General features: G+C 39.2%; 1 protein-coding gene across 4 annotated transcripts in view; it reads left to right on the top strand.

Annotated features, from left to right (window-relative positions):
* The window catches only part of OXCT1 (3-oxoacid CoA-transferase 1), an 86,585-nt gene that overhangs the window by 19,672 nt on the left and 41,431 nt on the right, over positions 1-25,482 (top strand). For all 4 annotated transcript variants that reach the window (NM_001006578.3, XM_040655522.2, XM_046905342.1 and 1 more), the window contains 3 exons: positions 366-515; positions 3,232-3,338; positions 9,310-9,370. In NM_001006578.3, the coding sequence (NP_001006578.2) occupies positions 366-515; positions 3,232-3,338; positions 9,310-9,370 (318 nt within the window). The remainder of the gene's footprint in view (positions 1-365; positions 516-3,231; positions 3,339-9,309; positions 9,371-25,482) is intronic.

The raw sequence follows: 25,482 nt of genomic DNA, 5'->3' as shown, positions 1-25,482 counted from the left end.
TTCTTATCATACATAACCATGTAGGCAAAAGAGCTCTACACTCTTCTAAAGAAGAGTAATGGACTGGGATACAAGCTGAAGGAGTGGAATTGTAAAAAGCACAGCATAATCCTGGGAGTTGACACTGAGTTGAATTATTGTGTGCTCTTGAACAATTGGTAGCCAGAAGTGAAGCATTTCTTGGCATATGCAGTAGCAGTTCCACAAAGGAGAGCTAAAGTGGGAAGATGTAATACGTGTGATGGTCTGCTGAGTTCAAAGGTCAAAGTTACAAATAACGTAATATAAAAATCCAATCAAATAATTCATCTGAGTTTGATCTGTTATTTCTAAATGACTAGGTCTTCAATGTGTTTTTTCCACAGGGTACACTTGCTGAACGTATTAGAGCAGGAGGAGCAGGAATCCCAGCGTTTTATACCAGTACTGGTTATGGGACACTGGTGCAGGAAGGGGGGGCACCTATCAAATACAATTCAGATGGCACCATTGCTATTGCTAGCCAACCAAGAGAGGTAAGATGTCAATTTGTTTCTAGGAAGTCTCCTTTTGAAAATGAATTTCTTATAAATTTCCAAGTTAAATGGCTGTTTAAGTTTTTTCTGGCCAAGTTTAACTTTAGTATGTTGGATTAATGGTGTGGCTTGGTACTAGTTACATTTATTGTCCTCCTTCTGCTCATTCCAGTCCCCTGCAGTGTATTACAGTTCTTGGAGCTTTGAGTGACTTAACATTAAGAAAGTGACTCAGGTGAAAAACTTTCTTGCTTCACTTTACTCAGTTGTCTGGCCATAACTGAAGCTGTCCTGAAGCCTTAGTGTTAGAAGACGCTGGGCCTTTTCTTGTTAAACTGCAAAAAGCTCAGTTGACACACCCAGGAAACATTTGCCAAAAGTTTAAATGCTGTTTGGTGTGTGTATTTTGTTATGGTTTTATGACTTCTGGTTATTGGTATTCAACATCATAACATCATGTAGTGCACTGGGAGTTAAAGAGTTAATGCTCCAGTTCTGTGCACCTGTCCAGAAGAGAAGAACAACTCCATACCCCAGGGGCCTTTTCGTTCAGAGAGGAGATACAACCCCTGGCAAGGTCACCTGATGTCCCTCTTTTCCTTTGGCTCTCCTCCCCGCTGCTCGACCCGACTGCGCGTCTCACCTCAGCAGTGTGGTGAGGCCTTCAGTTCTCAAACACTCTTTCTCTCATCATATTTGATTTATTAGCTTCAATTCTAATTATATTGTACTATAGTGTGTTATCTTGCATCCCGATGCCGTATTTAGTAAATTTCTTCTCAAATAATTGCTGCTGTTTTTAATTATTTTGGGGTCCCCTGTTTCCCCATTCTGGAGGCCCTCTGCCCCCGCCAGTCATGGAACTGGGCCAAACCAGCCCATAAACTGCTGACAGTGTTTAAAATTATGACAAAGTCTGTGTAGTCTCCAGGAGAGAAATATGAACTTGAAATCAGGTGGAAATTTTGAAGAAGGGAATAAGTTTCAAGTGCTATGACTGTATTTGAAGAAATGGATGGGACTAGTGCTCCAAGTTCCCATTCTGCTGCAACGGGTGTAATCTCTTACCTCAAGAACATATCAGGGGTAAAGGTAACTTTCATTTTTATCACAGAATCATAGAATAGCCTGGGTTGAAAAGGACTACAGAGAAATTCCTGGCCTTGAATGCTTCCAGGGATGGGGCATCCACAACCTCCTTGGGCAACCTGTTCCAGTGTGTCACCACCCTCTGGGTGAAAAACGTCTTCCTAATAGCTAATGTAAACATCCTTTAAAACCATTCCCCCTTGTCCTATCACTATCCACCCTCATAAACTGCTGTTCCCCCTCCTGTTTATGCGCTCCCTTCAAGTACTGGAAGGCCACAATGAGATCTCCCCGGAGCTGTTCATTGTTTCTTTGTATGATTTCTGTCCTGTCTACTTGGTGGCAGCAATCACTAAGTATTCACTACATCTTTTCCAGGACAGTAAAGTGTTGTTCTCTCTCTCTCTCTTTTTTTTTTTTTTTTCCCAATGTCTTTTGTTTCAATTCTGCTATGATCCAGTGCTATACCTAATAATGGAAATGCCTAATGAAGAGATGAGGAATTGATTTTCCTGTGTATATGTGTGCTGTTTGGAACTGAGGTCTTGGATGTGAATCCCCTAGATTTGGGTAGCTTTCATTCAAAGCCAGATGAAAAAGAACAAGGTTCTTGAAGAAGCCACCTTTTGGCTGGAAGATCTTCACTAATTTTAGGCTCCTTAACAGAGAGCTTGTGAGGGAAGAGGCAGTTCATCTAACTTATCTTTGGTAGATTGAACTCACTCCATGAAAGTATGAAAATGTCCTATTTTAATTGTTTTGCAAAGTCTCGTTGGACATCAGTAAACCAATGGATGCAAAAATGAGTTTACTCATGTTGAATATTCCAATGAAATTCAGTTCTGATTCTTTTCTATAAAGTGGTTCTGTACTGAGCTTCATTTGTGACTGTGAAGAAAATGCAATTATGTTTAAAATAATCTACTGATAAGTCTGCTAGAATACTATTTTCTTAGACTTAGTTTTCTATGTGGAATATAATTGACGCCATATTTTGCTTCCCAACTCGAACTATGAGAGATTCTGTGTCTCTGGTCTCTAGTGAATCAGGAGAATTTATGCCTTGACAAGAAGATACTTTGTATTTATTCTTGAAAAACGCATTTCATTTTACAGAGCTACTAGCATAGTACCTGTTTGTCTTCTGGCTTTCTGCACACTATTGTTACAAGTACTGATCACAAACCAAATGAAATTCAGCCTGTCAGATGATCTGAATTAAGCACTCAGCCTCGAATTTTCTTTATTTAGATTCGGGGTTTTTGCTAATGGGCAGTAATTACAAAGCTTTTCAATAGCTCTGCTTTAGCAATTTGTTTTTTAATTATCTGGTAGCAAAAACCATGTCTAACTCCAGTTGATGGAGCAGTGGGAATATGTATCCTGTTCTGTACATGGTTCTTGTGGTATTTTACTAAGCAGACACCCTAGGATGAACTAGAGGTCTACAACCTTTTCGTGCTTTTCTGTGGTTATATGCTTGACCTACATTTATTCAGATAGAATTGCACATAGTGCAAAAAGTCTAAATAAAATAGTTTGTAAAATTAACCCTGCAAAACAAATACTGCATGAGGGATCTGTTTGAAGAAATCCGCGTCTCAATATTGTGCTTTTTTCTCTGTAGGTGCGAGAGTTTGATGGTCGTCACTTTATTCTGGAAAAGTCCATTACAGGAGATTTTGCTCTCGTGAAGGCATGGAAGGCTGATCGTGCAGGAAACATCATTTTCAGGTACGACTTGTTTATTAGTTGGAAAACATTTTTAATTGTTTAGATAATGAAAAATAAGGAGAAGCCTGTCTCCTGTGTGATGGCAAAATACTGTCTTATTGATTTCAATTTCATTCATGTTGCCTTTCCTTACTGTCAAATTATACAGCTATTAAAAAAAATGCTTTTCTAAAGATGTCTGAGCATTCAAATGCATCTATTAAATAAAATATTAGTACTTATGACTTTGGTCTGCTATGCCATATTCATAATGTTGACTGTGGATAAAGGTAGTGACGTTATTTCTTTCCATTTTTGTGTTAATTTGGGTCCTTTTTATTGTGCAGCTGAAGGCTGATACAAGAGGTGTAGGATCATGTGTGTCAGAACAGATGGAAGCTGAGCCAATGTTCTGACCAGACAGTGTTGTGAACGCTTGATTTTGTCCCCAGAAGTGCATTTGAAGTTTGCGCAGGGAGAGACATCATATGAATGTAAACATATTTTTAGTGAAGAGCGAAGACACTGCACTAGAGATGACATAGTTTATTTGAGTTGTTACGTTTGTCCTCTGTTTTTTCCTGAACTGTAGCAGGAGAGATTTGCTTATATTTAATGCCTGGTTTTTATTCATTTGTTTTATGGCTCTCAGATGATTAGGTAAGTGTTACAGCAATCAGTTGCAGTTTACTACATGAAGGTGCTGAATAATGTGGTCTGTCATTGTAAACAGTGAGAGGAACAAGGAGTAAGTGAAAAAAATCTGTATAAAAGATGGGGTTAAAGTTTTATATATGTATTCAAGTATATACATATGCATGTATATACATAACTTCATTTTATCTATACATTTTATAGTTAATATTATATTAAAATACTTGGAGAATGAAGAGAGAGGTTAATTGACCTAACTCTTCACATAGAATCGAAGAATGGCTTGTATTGGAAGGGACAACAAAGGTTACCTAGTTCATCCCCACTGCTGTGAACACAGTTGCTGACCACTAGATCAAGCACTAGATCAGGTTGCCCAGAGCCCCATCCAGCCTGGCCTTGTACAGTTCCAGGGATGGGGCATCTGTAGCCTCCCTGGGCAGCCTATTCCAGCACCTCACCACTCTGTCTCTGAAAAATTTCACCCTGACATCTAATTTCAAACCGTTCCCCTTTGCCTTATCACTCTATAGCTGTGTAAAAAAGTTGATTTTCCTCCTGTTTAAATTTTGGAAGGCTGCAATGAGGTCTCCCTGGTACCTTCTCCTCTCCAAGCTGAACAAGTCCAGCTCCCTCATTCTTTCCTCGCAGGAGAGGTGCTCCAGCCCTCTGATCATCATTATGGCCCTCCTCTGGACCTTCTCCAAAAGCTCTCCATCTTTCTTATGTTGTGGGCCCCAGGCCTGGGCACTGTATTCCAGATGGTGTCTCATGAAGGCTGAGCAGAGGGGGACAATCACCTCCCTCTCTATGCTGGCTGCCCCTCTTTTGATCCAGCCCATGATACACTTGGTCTTTCAGGCTACAAGTGCACTCTACTGGCTCATGACCATTTTTTTGTCCACCAAGGTCTCCTATTCCTTCTTTACAGGGTTGCTCTCAAGTTCCTCTCCAATGTGTGTATATATACATCTGGGATTGCCCCAGCCCAATTGCAGTACCTTTCACTTAGACCTTGTTGAGCCTCATTAGGTCACATGGGCCAACCTTTCAAGATTGTTTAGGTCCCTTTAAGTAGCATCCCTTTCTTCTGTTATGTCAACTGCACCACTCAGCTTAGTGTCATCAATAAATTTGCTGTGAGCGCACTTGTTCCTACTGTCTCTGTAATTGACAATGATATGGAAAAGCACAGGTACTAAGATGGATCCCTGGGGTCACCACTCACCACTGGCCTCCCTCTGGGCCTAGGGTGATTGAGTATAACCCTTTGGCTGTAACCTTCTAAACAATTCACAGAATCACAGAATTGTAGGAACTCAAAAGGACCTCTAGAGATCATCTAGTCCAACCCCCAACTACCAAAGCAGGCACTCTAGACCAGGTTGCATGGGTAGGCATCCAGGTGGGTCTTGAATATCTCCAGAGCTGGAGACTCCACAATCCCCCTGGACAGCCTGTTCCAGCTCCGTCACCCTCACTGTGAAGGAGTTCTTATGTACATTTGTGTGGAACTTCCTATGCTTCAGTTTGTGGCCATTTCCCTTGTCCTATCACAACAAACCACTGAAAAGAATCTGGCCTTGTCCCTTTGCCTCCCACACTTTACATATTTATAGGCATTGATCAGATCCCTTCTCGGTATTCTTTTGAAGGGTTGTGATCAATGTTTCTATGTCAGGGTAGAGGCTGATCACAAGCTCTGTCCCCCAGGGGTCATTCTTAAGACTAGTGTTCTTCAACATCATTATCAGTGACACAGATGATGGCATCGAGTGCACCATCAGCAAGTCTGCAGATGACATTAAGCTGAGCGGTGCAGTCAACACACTGCAGGGAAGGGAAGCCATCCAGAGGGACCTGGACAGGCTGGGGAAGTGGGCCCATGTGAACCTAATGAGGTTCAACAAGGCCAGGTGCAAGGTGCTGCACTTGGGCTGGGGCAACCCCAGGTATTTACACTAACTGGAGAAAGAGAACAGCCCTGTGGAGAAGGACATAGGGGTTCTGTTGGATGAGAAGCTGGACATGAGCCAGCAGTGTGCACTTGCAGCCTGGAAGGCCAGCTATGTTCTGGGCTGCATTAAAAGAGGAGTGGCCAGCAAGGAGAGGGAGGTGATTGTGCCCCTCTGCTCAGCTCTTGTGAGGCCCCATCTGCAGGACTGCACCCAGGCCTGGGGCCCCCAGTACAGGAAGGATGTGGAGCTCTTGGAGCAGGTCCAGAGGAGGGCCACTGAGATGATCAGAGGGCTGGAGCACTTCTCCTATGAGGAAAGGTTGAGGGAACTGGGATTGTTCAGCTTAGAGAGGAGATGGCTCCGGGGAGATCTCATTGTGGCCTTCCAGTACTTGAAGGGAGCGTATAAACAGGAGGGGGAACAGCAGTTTATGAGGGTGGATATTGATAGGACAAGGGGGAATGGTTTTAAAGGAGGTTTACGTTAGCTATTAGGAGGAAGTTTTTCACCCCGAGGGTGGTGACACACTGGAACAGGTTGCCCAAGGAGGTTGTGGATGCCCCATCCCTGGAAGCATTCAAGGCCAGGCTGGATGTGGCTCTGGGTATCCTGCTCTTGTGGTTGGCGACCCTGCCTACAGCTGTAGGGTTGAAACTAGATGGTCTTTGTAGTCCTTTTCAAACCAGGCCATTCTATGTTTCTTTTCTCAAGGCTGAACAGACCCAGGTCGCTCAGCCTTCCCTCATAAGAGATGCTCCAGGTCCTTTATCATTTTCGTGGCCCTCCTCTGGACTCTTTCCAGGAGATCCCTTTTGTACTGGCGAGCCCAGAACTGGATACAGTACTCCAGGTGAGGCCTGACCAGGGCAGAGTAGAGTAGGAGAATCACCTCTCTTTCCCTGCTGGTCACCCTCTTTTTAATGCACCCCAGGATACCATTTGCCTTTTTGGCCACCAGGGCACACTGCTGGCTCATGGCCAACCTGTTATCCACCAAGACACCCTGGTCCCTCTCTGCAGAGCTCCTCTCCAACAGGTCATGTCCCAACCTTTACTGGTGCATGCTGTTATTCCTCCCCAGGTGAAGGCCTCTACACTTGCAACTCTACGCTCTACAGATTCTTTATTCGTTTAATAGTCCAGCTTTCAAATCCATATCTCTCCAGATAGAAATAGAGACGTGGTGTGGGACCATATCAAAGGCCTTACATAAATCCAGGTAGATGACATCAGTTACCGACCCTTTGTCTGTTGATACTGTCACTCTGTTGTAGAAGGCCACCAGATTAGTCAGGCATGATCTGCCCCCCTGGTGAAGCTACACAGGCTGTCCCAGATAACCTCTTTGTTTCACATGTGCCTTGACTTGTCTTCCAGTAGGGTCTGTTCCATCATCTTCCCAGGTGCATATGTGAGGTTTGCCAGCCTGTAGTTTCCCAGACTCTCCTTTCTGCCCTCCTTAAAAATGGAAATGATGTTTCCCTTTTTCCAGTACAGCCATGAATTTTCAATACGATAGAGAGAGATCTATAGGAGTAAAACTTTACCTTTTACAGAAGACAACTACTTCTGAAACAATTTTCTTAAATCCAAAACAAGTTCCTCTCCTTTGGGCTGTGTAAGATGTCTGTCTTCCTCCTTATCATAAGCTCCTTTTAGGTTTTCAAGGCTGCAGTGAGGTTTTCTTAGAGCCTTCTTTTCTCAGGTCTGAACAAGCCCAGGTCCCTCAGCCTTTCTTGAGAGAATTGGTGGCTGTAAATATTTTGCACAAAGTTGCAATCTACCCCAATACCTCTTCTCAATTCCATGCTGAAATGTTTCTTCTAGTAACTTTTTGCCTCTATTTAACAACGATTTTTTTTTTTTTTTTTGTTAGTTTCTTTTACTGGCAGATTATCCAGTACAACCTTGAAAGTATCTTTTGCTCAGAGAAGTAGTCACTTCGGATGACAGACTGAATTCTTTATTTCTATCTACCTTCTCCCATCTAAATTAATTCCCTTGCTATTTTAATTCAATTTTTAAACTTGATTTCCTTTTCATTTTCTTTTCTGTCTGGTTGAAGGACTTATTTCCCTTGATCACTACTGCAAGGCTGGATTCTAGAATTAAGTAAAGGATATAAACTCAAAGTCTTCTCTTTCATACTTTTATATTCTTACATTTGTGTTAATATAGCCACAGGCTATCCCTTCTGAAGCGTCTCTTAAAGATTTCACCGATTATATGTATTGCCAATAAAAGAGAATTTCTCTAGATAAGTGTTGGGGCGTAGCTTCAATTTTGTGGGTATCTGCATTAGGAATTAATGTAAAAATGCACGGCACGTTATGATTTGGTCGTTTCTGTTCCCTACCTCTCCTGAAGCCACGAGGTGGCAGCAGCATCTCAAAGTTCAGCATGGATATACTACTAGGCATGGTCGTTAGACTAAGGGGTGCAAAAATGAGGAAAAGGTATTGGGGAAATAAGAATGGTCCGGAAAAAAAAAACTGTCCCTGTGGAAAGGGGGAGAAAAAGGAGATATTGACTTACTTGGAGCCCCATTTTCATGTATTTTGAAGAAAAATAAAACCATCAAAACCAGAATTCTACCTAGTAAGAGAGTGGAACCCCATCAAAATACATATAATTTTTTCTTAAATGTTTTGTCCCACAGTTTTATTTCCTTTCTGGAAAGTACAGAAGGGCTGAAATGTGTCACTTGTTTATTCCTCTGTGCAGTAGGATGTTGGTGCATATCTCAGCATGGTTATGCATATCATGTCTTACTTCTACTCCCTTGAGGTTCTTTTTCCTTGTTACAGAAGTCCTAAGTGGCAATACTTAGGATGAATGCCAGAGTCTTGTATTGGGTGCCAAAACTAGAACAGCTGTTTCAATCAAGAGAATTTAATTAAGTTTTCTACTGTGCAAAATGCTAGTCTAAGTCCATGTAGCTGCTTAGTCTAAATTATGAAGGCATATGTAGGATTTGGGATAGTGTTAGACCCTGTGCTTGCTTCCCCATGGAGATGAATTTTATTCTTTCTGCTGAAAGGTAATGACAACACTGTACACAGCCCAGCTTGCTGCTGCTCTTGAATCTGATATATTATATCAGTAGCATTCCCAATTTCAATTAGACAATGTGTTGATTAAAAGTCAGAAGAGCTGTGAATATTCTCTGATGTAGAGAAATACAATTTTATTTCTTATGTATCTTAGACAATTTGACAATAATTTTTTCTCCTTCCTATTTATATTAGTCTTCTAGATATTCAGCAGTAAGATTTGTAATGTTCATTTTACAGAGATTATTGTATCAACTTGGCTCTGAAATGTTTTTACTTCTATAGTTTTACAACTGATAATTTTTATTTTTATTTTATTTTTTTCAGGAAAACTGCTAGAAACTTCAATCAACCAATGTGCAAAGCTGCCAAGACAACTGTGGTGGAGGTAAGGAGGTGAAACACACTAAGGTCTACATCTCTGTAGTGAATAAACCCCTCTGGCTTGCATGCCATTCTGGGAACAGAGCTTTTTTTTTTTTTTTTTTTTTTTTTTTTTTTTTTTTTTTTAATTGGTGAATTTCACATGCAGAACAGTGGTCTAATCTGTCTTCTTTGACTAACTTCTACTGACTTTGTGCTCAGTTTTAGTGATCAGTTTATCACTTTTTGTCTGCTTATGGCTTGGAGTTTGTTTGCTGTGCTAAGCCTTTGAAAAGTTTTATATTTATTAAATAAAAGAATATGTAGATTAAAGAAAAAATGATAGACTTAGGCTGTGCTTGAGAGAATTCACAAAAGGCCTTGAGAAAATAAATAATGAAGATTATAAGACATTATAAGACATGATAATAAACATGTAACAACATAGATTGAGCATATCATGGCTTTATCATAGACAAGGTCTCTAAAAATAAATGATATCAATGTCAATCAAGTAGATGCAGGCATTTGGTTATGGCTTGAGAAAGAAGTTGGGCTAGGTTACCTATAATTTTCTTCCAGTCTTTTGGTCTTTTCCTTGTTGTCTAAAACTATATGGAGCACCCTACAGTGGAGGTGACAGGAAAGTTGCTGGAACTTAGTAATATTAGTAGACTGCTTTGTTAGCTTTTTCACATTCTACTGGGAAGGGGGAGAGTGAGCAAACAACTTTGTGGTGCTTAGCCACCTCCTGGGTTATACCACTGGCATAACTCCCTGGTAAATTTTTTATATATTTAATAAAAGTCAAATATAATTGACAGTAAAATAAAAATAAACTCCTCTAGTGGACTTTCAGTAAATTCTAAGTTGGAAGAGTCTTAAATTGGAAGTGCCCCTTCTTAGTTCATGTGCTTGTTTGTTTTTGTAAACCTCCGGAATAAGATATTTGGTACATAAACATCCCTGGATAACACATTTAGGGAGTTATTTCTTTGTGTTATATAGAGATACAGCAAAATATACCATAGAATTTGTTAAATGACTTTTACTGACATGTGGAAACTTCATGAATTTTTGCAGTTGTTTTTTTAGAAAGGCTTAAAATTATTTTTCCTTTCAAAAGTGAAATAAAAAATCTTTCTTCATTCCCTTCATTCTAGCTGCTCGCTTTTCATGCTTAATTCACAGTCTGGTGCTTAGAGAATCTAAGTAGATCAAAGCCTTCCACCTGCACGCCATTTCATTCTCCCTCTCTATTCTTCTATCCACATATAATAGGGTAGAATTTTCTTGACAGGGAGCAACAATTATGTGACAAATTTTCCTGGCAAGTTCCATGTAATCTTTGAAAGATCTGCCCTCAAGTTTGTCCATCTTCGATCTTAGTGCAGCTTCTATAACAATTAATAACTGACATGCTTTTGCAAGATAGTTAATATTACTTTACAACTCTGTTGTTTTATTTGAACTAATTAATGGGCAAAGAGGCATAAGCAGAGATGTAAGAGAAATTGCTAGCCAAATACAATACCTTGACTCGACTTTTAAATATCGTTCTTCTAAAGTGAATTCAGAATGCTGTGTTTAGGATTTAAGAGTTCAAATTCAGGGTGTTGAATAGAGATGTCTCAATATTGTATCTAGGGTATCCTAAGTACTGAGGGTTATCAGTCTGTGGCTGCCTAGGGCTGATCTCAAGGCAGCAGAGGTGACTGCATAAAAGTTAATTGGGCTTCTTAGTTGCATTGTTCAAGGTCTGGAGGGTGACATTCTCGATCCTACAGAGAGAGAGGGAAAAAAAAAAGATTGAATAGACTAGTAATTCAGATTCTCCCTTTACAGCAGGGATTTCTGATATCTGTTCCCAGCTTTGCTCCCCCCCCTCACCCACAGACCATTTAACGTAATGTAAACAGACAGGAGTGGAGATCTGAAGCCATCTCTACTCCTTCCTGGCACTGTTAGCTACAGGTCAGATCTGTCTTCAGAGTAATGCAGTAATTACATGGCATTTGCTGGACTGCAGTTTATCAATCTGATGTTCCCTTTCTGAGTTTGAACTTGAAGCTTTGTACTTGTATGACCAGACTCATGGTGGCAACATCTGCTTGTCTAGCACAAAGCAGCACACTGAGGCAAGTAACTATCTAGCAGAAATAAAAAGCACATCCTTCTGTGTTTCTGGTTTTGAGCTGAAGTTTTCGCTTTAAAGTGAATGCTGTAAATACACAAAAACAGGATTTGTTAATTCTGGTATCTACTCTGCTGGATTACTTGTTTCCCTTCTCTGCTTATTTGTATACTTCCAGTTTTATTTGGTCTTTTGGAAACAGTCTCTTTTTCAGAAGTAGAGCTCTGTCGAACATTAAGTTGGAAGGATGGATACTAGGCTATTCACCATCCCTGAATGTGTTTAAAAGCCATCTTGATGTGGTGCTCAGGACATGATTTAGTGGAGGGTTGTTAGAGTCAGGGTAGTATGCATTGGCTGCAGTTGGAATTGATGATATTTAAGGTCTTTTCCAATCTGAGCAATTCTATGATTCTATGAGTCTATGTCTTTGTTCAGTTCTCTTAAGTACAGTGAAACAGTATAACTTGAATTTTGGAAGGTAATTTTCATCAGAAAACGTATCCTGCCTTGATATGAACAAAGCAAGAGAATGAAAATCTGTTATTCTATTTGGGCTTGGTCAGGTGGTTAATCACCCTGACTGATATGTCTTTTTACTGTAATTAGTTTAGATTCCATCCAATGCTTCTGCTCCCTTCTGCTAGATTAAAAACCTTTCTGAAGCTGGCCTTTCCTTACCATGGAATAACTTCTCAGTTCTGCTGATATGATAAGCAGATCAAGGTCTTAATGATTCTAGCTGTAAAATATTTTCAGCCCTATCCCTTCTATATCCTTCTCTCCCTTTTGTTTTCTGAAACTTCACAAATGTGACCAACCGGATTGTCTTAAGCATTGTAGTACTGATAATAGCACTGTCAGCTACTAAGGTAGAGTTATTTTTCTGCCCAGTTCTGCTGCGTTACTGTCTGTGCACCCCAGACTCTTTGCTGATCATTTCATGTGGGTTGCCTAGACAGGGAGCTGCTTACACCTTGTTAATCATTTTCTGACATACTTCAAGAAAGGTATAATTAATGATTTCCAGCATGAATTCTTTAAGTATGACAGGTATTTCTTGTTAACAGATGTTGTATTTTGCTGTAGAATTATGTTATGTTCTACAGTACTGCTGTTTCTGTCTTAGAATTTATTATTCCACCAGTCTTTTCCCAGATCTGTTTCAGTGGAATGACACTAGGCCTAGTGAAATCTGTATTTTCAAGGTGATATGAGTACTGGAAATCCAATCTCAAAGTACAGGAGGAATCAGTTGGATTGGTTAACCTGTTGTAAGATATCTTGTGGAGCTCTGAAATCTTTTGACATACATGCACATGTAGAAAATGTGTTTTCCTTTAATGTATTAAATATGCTTGAGTTCTGGTCAATATGGCATTTTACTCTGTTCAAGAATGGGCACCATTAATTTTTGTGAGAATTTGGAAGATAACTTGGCAGCGCTTCCTGATGCGGAGAATAAGATCAGAGCCACATGTTTGTGGCTCACAGACTGGTAGCTGTTGCTTACTTAAAAATACTGTTTGCCCTAAACAAAGCTGTCTGTGTTTAGAGAGGGCAGTGAAAGAGAAGGAGGAAGGCTGTGCTGTTGCCAGTTACTGTCTGTTGCTCACGGATGAGGATTATGGATTTTAAAATTTGCCTCGAACAAATTTCTGGTTGAGATATCTGAGCTTCAGCTTTGTTTGTTCTGACTAGTCAAATACTCAGAAGTAGTTGTTCTGAACCAAATGTAGTAGCCTTCCTAGAGCCATAAATATATTGATCATAAACTTCTAATGAAATGCAAAATGTGTTTGCTGAACTAAGTATTTTGGACTGCTATATGCATTTCTTCTGTTTTTCAACAGAAGGAGGAAGTAGAACCTGATAAGATGCCTGATAGCAAGGATGATTACTGAAACATGGGGAGCCATCTGTAACAGATCCGACTGTAGTAGCTCTGGTGAAAGTTCTACTTTAAAAAATGACCAGTATTAAGGTTCAAAAAGGAGTTCAAGCAGAATTGGATGATTCCTGTTATTTGACAGGCTTTATCTGTATGTGAAAGCAGAACAATTTGGGAGTTCTTTTGTTTCTTTTTTAGTTATTCTGCACTGTTGAATTACAAAATGGTTCTATGTTTATTACATCTACTTTTCACTTCATCTCGCATGACTCATAGAAATTGAGCATGCAGTTATAGCTGTAGCTTTGTTAGGACTTGAAGCTGCACGCACTCAGCCTGAGCCTTTCACTTGATTTTTGGATCTATGAGCAGTTTCCTGCTCCCAGAGCTTCTGCAGGAATGGGAGAACTGGGAAAGCAACTTAGTGATACAGGGACAGGTCACAAAGCCTTGTAAGGTGCAGAAGAAGGATTTGTCACAAGGAGAAATGTGAGGGCTTCTGTGGTCTTAAACTCTTCTACTGTGCGAAGAACTGTCAAGCTAACTCGCCAGCTGACACTGCTGTTTGGGCTAATCAACAGTACACTGAATTGTATGATAGGAGTTGAAATTTTTAGCATCTTGGCATTATAGCATGGCCTTCTAAATATGTGACCCAAACTGGTATAGCAAGAGCTGTGGTATTACGTGCATCTTTCTGCAGAAGTTTTCATGAGCAGAGCCTCAGATTTGGTGATAATGCTTTTATTTTTTCTGCCCGTTTTGTTTTGTTTTTCTTTTTTGTTGCATGTCTGTGTGTGTGTGTGAAGAAAAGCAACCCAAAGCCACAAGAAAAAATGGTTTGAATTTGCCAGAAGTGGACAAAAAAGGAGTGGCAAAAAGTAGCATGTCAGGACCTGAACTTCATGAGAGCGAAATTCTGGCTGCTCAAGGAACTGCTGTGTGGGATACCCTGGGAAAATATCCTTGAGGGCACAGTAACAGAACAGTTCTGGCAGCTCTTTAGGGACACCCTTCTAAGAACGTAAGAGCTCTCAGTCCCCCAGCAGAAATTGAGCGGAGGAGGCAGGCAACCAGCATGGCTGTGCAAGGACCTACAGCTTAAACTGAGGGAAAAGAGGGAAATGTTTGGGAAGTGGAAGTACGGTTGTGTAGCCTGGGAAGAATATAGGGATGTTGTCTGCATGTGTAGAAATAAGATTAGGAAAGCAAAGGCACAGATAGAGCTGAATGTGGTGAGGGATGTGAAAAATAACAAGAAGGGGTTCTTCAGGTACATAAGAAGGAAGAGATAGGCCAAGGAGAGTGTTCCTCCTCTGATAAATGAGGATGGAGAACTGGCTTTCTCAGACATGGAGAAAGCTGAGGTGCTCAATGAGTGCTATGCCTTAGTCTTCACTGGTGTGAGGCTCCTCCCACATCTGCCAGGATCCTAAACCTCTAGGTGAGGGTGAGAGGAGCAGGTTCCGTCCCACTGTAGCAGTGAAACAAGTCTGAGACCTCATGTAATTGAGCATACTTAAATCCATGGGGCCAGCTGATATCCATCCTAGGATCGGTCTTAGGACCAGTGCTGTTCAACATCTTCATCAATGACATAAACTGTGGCATTGAGTGCACCCTCAGCAAGTTTGCAGATGACACCAAGCTGAGGGGTGCAGTCAACACACTGGAGGGAAAGGAAACCTGTCCAGAGGACAGGCTGGAGAAATGGGCCCATGTGAACCTAATGGGGTTCAACAAGGCCAAGTGCAAGGTGTTGCACTTCAGCTGGGGCAATCCCAAGTGTCTATACAGACTGGGCAAAGAGCCCCTTGAGAGCAGCCCTGTGGAGAAGAACTTTGGGGTCCTGGTGGATGAGAAGCTGGACATGAGCCAGCAGTGTGCACTTGCTGCCTGGAAGGCCAACTGTGTTCTGGGCTGCATAAACAGAGAAGTGGCCAGTAGGGAGAGGGAGGTGCTCTACTCTGCTTTTGTGAGTGGTTGGCAACCCTGCCCATGACAGGGGGCTTGAAGCTAGATGATGTTTGTGGTCCTTTTAAACCTAGGTCACTCTGTGGTTCTATGACATAATGACAGTGCTGAAGAGGTGAGGGATTATTTTAGGCATCAGTTTTTACTCTGTGTACTGGACAAGTGTACAGACATCTGTGACAGCCCCAGACATGCTTAAGCTACGTCTGTTCCCTGACATTGTTCTCTGCTGTGAGACCTCCTCAATGCTCGACTCTGGCATAGCGGTTTGAGATCTCAGCCATGGCCACGATGTGTCTGAGAGTGGCAATATGCAATATATTTAGAAATACTTATTGACTGTTCAAATATCCAGTTTGAATTATTTTCTTGATCAAATTGCAGGAGGATGGCTAAATATATCTGCCTGTGTAAACAGCATTTCCACTTCAAATAACATCACAAGAGGAAAAAAAGAGAATGTACTTTCTCATAAAAATACATTAAATAAAAATCATTAAACCCTGTATTTTATCTCTGGTTGCCTGGTAACAACACTGCCACGTCAGTGAGCGTCATTATCTCAGGTACAATGGACCGTGCTGCATTGAGGGACAGAGCAGGCTGAAATAAGCCATTTGTATCCTGTTATCTGTACTAAATAACAGCATTGTGTTTTATTTAGGAAACTGAAAAATGAACTTTTTTTGTTGTCTGCTCCTCTACATATTTTAACACCAGCAAAACTTTCCTTGTTCTGTATAGCCTTGTTCTGAGGAATTCTGCAAGGCTTTTACACAGTGACAATCTATAGTGAAATCCCTTTACATACTATTTTAAGGTGGAAAAGTAATCTCTTTCTTTGCCCTGGCACTTCAGCAATGGAACTCAAGCCAAACCCTATTACAGGAAGCAACTCTCAGTTTGGGATAGACACTGGCTTTGCATTAGAATTTGATGGGAGACCTCAAATCAGGATTTGAGATCCAGTAGGATGTGGAATCAAGGTATACACCCTTCCCTTGGGCACTTACTGATCTGTGATGATATAGCCATTTTTGATAGTTATCTAGGTACTCAGAATTGAGTGACTGTGCTTAGGGGTTGGCTGCTGAAAGCATCCCCAGGGGACTACAGTGGACGAATATTTTATTTGGCACAGGATGGGCACTTGACCTGCTTACTCCCTACCACAGTCACATAATCTCTTAGCACAAATGAGAATAGAATTGTAGTTTTCATAATACATAAGTTCCAATAAAAAAAAAAGTTTGTATATGTGTGTGTATATATATGTGTGTGTGTGTGTATATGTATATATATATATATATATATGGAAATCTTTGGATCTAAAGCATCTAGAGGTAAAACAGGGACTTGGACAGCATGAGTGGATTTATATAACTAGGTTTTGGCTACATTCCAAATCAGAGATCTTTATGGATCCGGATTTAAATAAACATGAACACAGTTCCTCCAGGGTGGAGGAGGATCTGGGAGAGTAGTAGGGTTTCACTTTGATCACAATCGTCACTATCTCAAATGCAGAAAAGAAAAATGACAGGAAGTGAGAACAAGGTCAGATATGAGGCAAAATGTTATGAGGAAAAAAAAATGCAGCCAAATGAAAAAAAAATCTATGCATTGAAGCAAACAAAAAATTCCAACCCAGTGCAAACTAAAGAAAATGTGAAGGTAGCAAGAAATCATTAGGAATACATATGTAGTGGGCTGACCAGAGACGTTGATATCTGAACTGTTCAAGCAAAAGAGTAAAATTAACAATATAGCATAAAAAGAAGGCTGATAAGTTTAAAGCTCTATCTATCTCAGTTTTCAGTAATATTAAAAAGCAGTTTGGCTGTTGTGAAACCAGGTACAGAAGGCTAAAGAACAAGTCTGAGTAGGACTGAGTTGAGTTACAGGGATTATGTTTTGGAGGAGCAACTCATGGGAACATTTGCGCACCGTTGCTAGAGTAATTTTAGTTTGTTAAAAGGAAGCCCACTGTCAGACTTAATTGCTCTTTTGTTGCTTTTATTGCCCTTTGTGGTATTTGATTCCTTCCTTTTATCTGTGTGTATAACTAATCATAGAGCAGCTAGGGTTGGAAGGGACCTCAAAGATCATCTAGGTCCAACCCCTGCCATGGGAAGGGTTGCCAACCACCACATTAGGCATGAGATTCAGTTGCCCAGGGCCCCATCCATCCAACCTGGCCTTGAACACCTCTGAGAATTGGGCAGCCTCTCTAGGCAGCCTGTGCCTTTGCCTCAGCACCTTCTCAGTGAAAATTTTCTCCCAGCATCTAATCTAAATCTGCCATCTTTTAGTTTAAAAACTTTCTCCCTTGCACTATCACTATCTTCCCTTCTGCTTATAAACTTCCTTTAAGTACTGGAAGGCTACAATGAGGTCTTCCCAGAGCCTTCTCTTCTCCAGGCTGGACAAGCCCAGCTCCCTCAGCCTGTTTTTGTAGGAGTGGTGCATCTTTGTGGCCCTCTTCTGGACCCACTCCAACAGCTTTGCATTATTCCTGGGTTGGGGGCCCCAGGTTCGCACACAGTACTCCAGATGGGCCTCATGAGGGCAGAGAGCAGTGAGACAACCTCCTCCCTCACCCAGCTGCCATCCGTCTGTTGGTGCAGCCCAGGATACTGCTGGCCTTCTGGGTTGCAAGAACATACTGCCGGCTCATATTCAGTTTTTCATCTACCAAAGCTCACAAGTCCTTCTCTCAGGGCTGCTCTCAGTGAGTTCTTCTCCCAGTCTGTACATTACCATTGGGATTGCCCTGACCCAGATGCAATATCCTGCACTTGGCCCTGTTTAACCTCATTAGGTTCATGTGGGTGCACTTTTCAAGCCTGTGCAAGGGAGAACGAGACAGCAAAACATTTTTACAGCTATTGTGCAGATCACCTTGAGATGTTTTGAGAAGCACTGGAATAAACTGGACAAGATGAGATGTACTTCATTACGATTACATATCGTAATGCATAGCATATTTGATTATCTACAAATTGCTATGGGAAAAGAAAAAAAAACCAACCTACAAAGCCATCCTTTATTTAGCTTTAGGATCTGGCATAGGCTTTCTATCAGTTTCGTCACCACACTGACTTCTGGACAAATATCATCTGCTGATAAACTACAGACTTGCTTTAGCATGTTCTTTTTGAATGTTGCATTTGTTCTTAACATAAGTGACAAGTGCAGAAGGATATTTTTCATTGAATATTATATTCATCACATCAGCAATGATTTTCTGAAGCTGACTGCTAAGTAAGATCATGATATTAATTCAAGAAGGTATCAATTTAAAAAGGAAAAAAAAAAGCAGTAGGTAAAAACGAATGCCGTGCTTTCAGCACAATGTTACATAGGTAGGTAAAACTATCGGAGTAGCAGTCAGTAACAATCCGATCTGCTATGAATTTTAACCACTTAGCATTCAGTACTCCAGCAATGAAGTGCCAAATCTTAACCCACGTGGTTGGAAGTTTATTCTCTTGGAAATCAGAAGCATGTAAGAAGGGTGGCTTTGTAGGCTGGTTTCTTTTTCCTTTTTTTCCATAATAATTTGTTGAAAACCAAATATGCTATGCATTACAATTAAACATTTGAAGTACATTTCATTAACAGTGCTCACATTCTGTGTCATGAGGATTTGAAAATAGGTTTTAAATATACTATAGATTGAACTTCTCATTGTAATAATATGTACAGTGAATTCATAGTAATTCTTATGTCCTGTCATTTTTAGAACGTGTTAATCAGTGAGTAATTTCTGTCTTTGAAATCACATTTCACATTATTATTTTGCTAAAAAATGCTGCAGTGAGAGTTTTAGGCATGATTCAAGGAATTTATTTGCATGTATGTTTCTATTTATATCTTAAAGCTAGAATATTCTTTTTTTACTGTGCTTTTAATAACTTTTTGTCATTTCTGATAGAGATTCCTAGCAAAAAAATGAGAAAAAATTGACATTCAAGTTGAAAACATTAGAAAAATGTAGTTCACAGTGTGAATAATGCCTGCTAGCATGAAACATGCATTTTATCAGGCGGCCAAAATACTGAGTTTTAAAAAGCTGCAGCCTAGTAACTATTAATGCAATGAGAATTTTGGAGCACTCATTTGAATTGGTAGATCAGATTTTAATCTTTTCTTGCAGCACTCTTCCCTGCAAGTGCTTTAGAAGCAAATTACTCAATGAGGGTTATGATGGCTTTCTAGTACCTGAAGGGGCCCTACAGGAAAGCTGGGAAAGGAATTTTGTAATGGTGGGTAGCAACCGGACAAGGGGAAACAGCTTTAAACTGGAACAGGGTAGATTTAAGCTAAATATTAGGAAGAAATTATTTACTGTGAGGGTGGTGGGACACTGGGACAGGTTGCCCGGTGAAGCTGTGGATGCCCCCTCCCTGGAAGCATTCAAGGCCAGGTTGAACGGAGCTTTGAGCAACCTGGTCTAGAGGGAGGTGTCCCTGCCTATAGCAGGGGGATGGAACGAGTTGGTCTTAAAGGTCTCTTCCAGCCCAAACCATTCTATGATTTTGTGATTTAAAGCTAAGTGAAGAACTGAGGTATGAAGACTGTCTTGACTTCATAATATGAATATTTTTCTTTTCAGATGTGGCTGTTAAATGTTGTTCTAGAAAGTTACAAAGTGCAATGGCCCACAATGAATGCAGACCACAAAGCAGCTTTTTTTATTTCCATCTCCTGAACAGGCCTGATGCCCTGGTGCTCATTTGAAAGCAGACTAGTCTTCCATACTTTCCCAGATTATGTTAAATCATGAACTGATAAATTTAAGTGTGTTGGAATGCACTCTCTTTTCACTGATGTTCTTCTGAATTATGTGTTCTTTGTCTCTTGTGATTAAGTCAGAGAAAGTAATAGCTAAACACTTTAATAACTTCATTTTAATTTTTTTTTTTTTAAGATTAAAGAAAAAATACGTACATTTCATTTTTTTGTAAACCTTTGGAATAAATTGGAGACGTATCTTTTTATTTCTTTTTCTCATTGAAAAAAGCACTGACAAGCAATGAGGAGAGCTGGGATATATTCCTGATCATAATAGGGGAGGTATGTAGACAATATTTTGTGTAAGCATGCAGTTGGTGCTGCACTAGCTTCTGACTTAATTATACATATGGATTTTGGAAAGAATGTTTGTTCAAAATTGCAATTTTAAATGTGGAGTTCTACATTTAAGACTAGAAGTGCCGAATTTTTCAAACGCTGAGGGTCAAGAGTTGCAAATGAGTTGACTAACACATATATTATGTTTTTTTAAATGAACAATTTCTCAGTAGAAATATTCTCGGGTACTGATTTTTTCCTACATGACCTTCGAGTTAGAAACTTGCATTTTTTCTGGTAAATTCTTTTGCCTGTTTGCATTCCAGGCCGATGGAAAGTATACTTATGTCTCACGGTTCATCTTGTATTTTTTAAGTGAATTAGATAAGCTCTTATGCACCTTCTTTTCTATTCCTTTGCTCTGCTGCTTTGTTATGTTTTGTTGTTTGTTTGTGTGTTGGTTTTTTTGTTTGTTTGTTTGTTTTTTGGTTCTTGTTTTCTATGAATTTGTGTCTTCTGAAGTGTCTTATAGCTTTTGTAGCATCTTGGGATGATGCTGGGTAAGATGCAGGCTTCCTAGCTTGCACAGCAGCATGTTCTTACTTCTTGCAAGGCATTTTGGAGAGGTTTTGTGCTTTGTCTTTGCCACCAGCCACAAGAAAAGGTTCAGAAATGGTTCATCTCTTGATTTCCTGAGCTGAGTGCATAGACATTCAGTTTCTCCTGGCATTCATACACATAGAAACACAATTTTTACATGTGTTTTTTTTTCCTTGTATTATACGCACATACGATGGTAGATATAAGATGTTGAATTGATTCAAAATTACATCTAATCTGGGATCTAAAGAAGCACTAGATTTAAGGGAGTAAATTCCACCATCATGCAAGTAGAAATGTGCTGTTTGTGGTTGAAGATATGTTAACCAATTGTGTTTGAGTTAGACTGTTTTAGGGAAGTTTATGGGAAAGGGGAACCAGATGAGTTATCCCCCTTCAAAGTAACAACTGAAATTTTGGTCACAAGAAAAATGGCTAAATGAATGCATAGGCTTCTGTTAGTTCTGAAATTTTCAGACACAGATACAGAAAATATACCTACAATTAATGTATTTCTATTTTGTGGTCACTGAAGAGGGAAGGGTTACTAAAAACAAGGGGAAAAAAATAGTTTGATTTATATAAGAGTTGGGAATCTAAAGCCAATCGGTATTGCCTTGATCTGCTTCAGTAGTTATTCCCTGTGATTAATAAATACAGAGACAGAACAGAAACTTAGTATGACCAGGAGATTAGAGGTTGTACTTGTTATCTCAGATGTGCTAAAGACAATTCTGCACTGTTGCTGTCAGGAATGAAATAATTTTCTTGTTGGATATGAGAAACAAAACTACTTCATGTATTCGTCATAATATGAAAGATTGAATTCACGTGTTTATGTCAGTTTCAGCTTCAGATAATATTTTTGATTCTGTGAAGAACTTCACTATCATTATTCTTTACTCCCATGCATATCTCGTCCATTTGTCCTGGGTAGCATTCAGGAAAGATAGCGATTAAGTGTGAGAAAGGTTTTATTTTCTTAAAAGTGGTTGCTTAAAGTCTCAATGCCCAAATTGCTCTGGTTTCTAATGAAACTGTGGAAATTCTCTGAACCCACTTGTTTGTTTTCTTCCTGCCTCTTCCTTGAAAAAATACTCTTCCTTCATTTCTCCTTGACGTGGCAGAAGAGTTTTATTGGTCTTGAATATTTTGGGTTTGGGTGGTTGGTTGGTTGTTTTTGGATAGCTGCTATGATTTTGAAGATGAAATGTATCTCTGTGATCCACCTTTGAGGAAAAATAAAGTAGTACCATGTACTAGAATTTTGAGAAATCTTGTGAATTACTTTATGTAGTTAAATAAAAGCTGTTTATAAGGAGTTTCTGAAATAAGGAGGATAACTAATATGTGTGTGGATATAAAGTGCCATTTCAAGATTTAGTGTTTTTTGTCTTCTTCATTGCAATTGCTGTTATTTTTGTTTTTGTTTTTATTTTCTTGCCAGAGAGAACCACCAGTATGATCTGTTAGAAAACAGCTGCTACTGCATGATTTTAGCCTGACTACCCTCCTGTATATCTCAAGTTTAGCCTACTCTGCTCTGATTCTTATTTAAGATGTTTTCATTGGACTTTGGAGTGGTTTAGTAGGACTCACACAAACTGTGAAATACAAAGAATCCCTTTTTGGATGCTGTAGATGAATCTTCTGTTTTTGTTTTAAATTTTTCACTTCCTCCTCCTGTACTTTAATTACTCTTAATTCATTTTTAATAGTCAAGCTTAATTTATCTCCTGACCTTTAAGTTAAATTTCTGTGGGTGTGTAGGAGATTTGAGATCTCTTTCAGTCTCATTTGTCATTTCTCTGATATGAGTAAGAAAATACAGTCTTTTGTAGGGATTAAGTCTGACATTTTTTAGGTTTTGATTCTTCTATGATATATGAACAACTTTAATTAGAAAAGAAAGTCAGTTATTTGTTTTTACTTTGCAATCAACTCAATGATTTTCAATGTAATGTATTTTGAAAATAAGCAGTGAAATACAGGAATAATCTGTTTAGAGTTTATATTGTTAACAGTGTACTGTTCAGGATGGAAAGGTTTGGAATATGATCAGTAATGTTATTCAGCAGTCATAGCCATTACAGATTAAGCAGATTCTTTGGTCATTAGGTAGCCCTTAACATATTAAGAGTTTGTTCTCTGATGGTTGGATTTTTTACAAGTATTTTTGTTTCCCGTTATTTTAGTAATTTGAAAACTGTATAACATAATCTAAAAAATGACCTTCCAAAGTTGCCTTTTCCAGTTTGATGGAATAACATCAGGGATACGTAAAAGTTGGCAGATGGTGCTTTTTTTCTTTATCTACTTCACAAACATCTTCAGGAAAAATCTGCAGGATTCAGTTTATATGTACAGGGTCATTTTTACAGTACATGTTTACAGGTTGGTCTAATACCAGACATATATTGTGAAAACTGTTACTCTTTCACAAATGTGCCTATTGGATAAAACCATCCATTTATAAGAAAAAAAAGAAAAGAAAAAATAAAAAAGATATAATTCTGTTTGTGTTAGAGCTTCTTCAGATTATTTCACTCATGCATACATGCACATATCTTTACAGATAGTTGTATTTTGTAGATAATGAAGTATACTTTCTATCTATCTATCTATCTATCTATCTATCTATCTATCTATCTATTTATTTATTTATTTTTAGTTATTACCCCAAAACTGTTATGCATGAGTACCAAGAGTAGGTAATTCAGTGCAACCTGTATTCTTCTTTGCTATCATGAGTACAGTTTGGAGGAAAACATTAAACTCATGAAATGAGAATTGGCCATTTCAGGAAACAGAGGTAGCAGGTGCAGGAAATGTGTAAGAACCGACTAAGTAAGTCAGAGACAACTAAAAGTGGAATTAATTCTAAAGACTTACAGAAAAGAAAGGTGAAAGGAGTATAATCTAGTTGGGCATTCTAAATTATGAGAATACATAGCTATGGGATGACAAACCTTAGAAGGTTCATGTCAGTTTTGCTTCTGTAATGATCAGAATTGAAATACTGGCAACATGTCTCACTGTTTGTCTCTGCAAAGTTCAGAGACAATAACAGTCTGCTAGAAAGCAGAAAGACATTAAGGTACATAGATTCTGCGCTGATACAGAATAGACAAAGAACAGCTGCCTGCTATTCCTGTATTGCAAGAAAAGGAAGCACCCAGTAAAATTACGAGACACAGTGAAAAGTATTTTTGCACATGAAATGCAGTGGTTCAAAATGTTTTGGGCGCTAAAGAAACTTTGATGTGTTCAGAGTGGTCACAAGGTGATCTATGCCAAGCTTTTGACCACCACAGAGATTCCTAAACTACGTGTTGACAAGAAACCAGGATAGAACAACTGAAAGTATCTTGTAGTTCTTTAAGCTTCTATTCTTTGCCAAGAGGGTTACTGGACTAAAAGGTCTTTCAGTGTGAATCATATCAGTCCCATTAGCCTCAATGTGAAACTGAACTTTACAGATTTCTGCTGTTCCCCTGTACCTCCTCCATATGCTTATGAGAAGTTTATTCTGAGTCTGACATGAGCACAACTTCGTTCATTCTAAGACCTGCTTTTATCAGATGACTTAGCGTTTGCTTGCTTTTCAGTATTTGAAAGTGTGCTTCAAGAATTTTTATTGACTGATGGCTGTTTCATTACAATGAAAGCATGGTAGGAGTTGAAATTTCATGGTGTGGCTGATCTTAGATCTGGGAAAGCACAGAAGAGAATTCAGAAAATCTCTTCTAACTCCCCACATTCAGACAGAACTGAGTGAATATTAACCTACTTTGCTCTTTCCTCTATCTCTCTGGCAGTTTTCAGAGTATATTCTATTGTTTTACAGTACTAAAGCTTTTTATGAAAGTTCAGTGTCAATAATTAAAATAATTAAGGCTGACTTCTTTCTTGTTTGTCATTAGCCATGGGGAATGTTTGATAACAGTTTCTGACTACCTTCATTCAGACTTCTCTTGAGTAGACCAAACAGACATGACTTTTCCTGCTAGCTGTTGTTTTTTTTATTTTTAACTGCTAATGATTTTATTAATGTTACAGTTTATTTTGCAGTGACATACTGACTCTTCCAGCAGTAAACCGAAGAAGTATTAAAATAAGCTTCTATCTAGCATCTAAGGGGGTAAATGTATTTCTTCTGTTGTTTGTTGACATGTTTTATTCTAGTTCTGTTCTACTGAGTATTTTTATTATTTCAGTTTGATGAACTGATGAGTACTGTGATAATGGAGATGATTTTTTAGAGATTTAAAAAAGCTACTTTAAAAATAAGCAATTTAGAAATGCGTAGGTTTGTTAATTTTCCCATCCCACTCCTCATGTTCAGCCATTCTCCTTCTTTCCACCTGTTCTGTTTTTGACTACTTTTCCCCTATAATAAAGAATTATGTATTCTTGTCTGGCCATAACTCAGTTTTATTAAAACAGATGTAAAATTAAAACA

The sequence above is a fragment of the Gallus gallus genome, chromosome Z (genome assembly GCF_016699485.2).
Source record: "Gallus gallus isolate bGalGal1 chromosome Z, bGalGal1.mat.broiler.GRCg7b, whole genome shotgun sequence".
NCBI lineage: Eukaryota > Metazoa > Chordata > Aves > Galliformes > Phasianidae > Gallus > Gallus gallus.
Note: the sequence above shows the minus strand (reverse complement) of the source record. Positions and strands in the feature narration are given on the sequence as shown.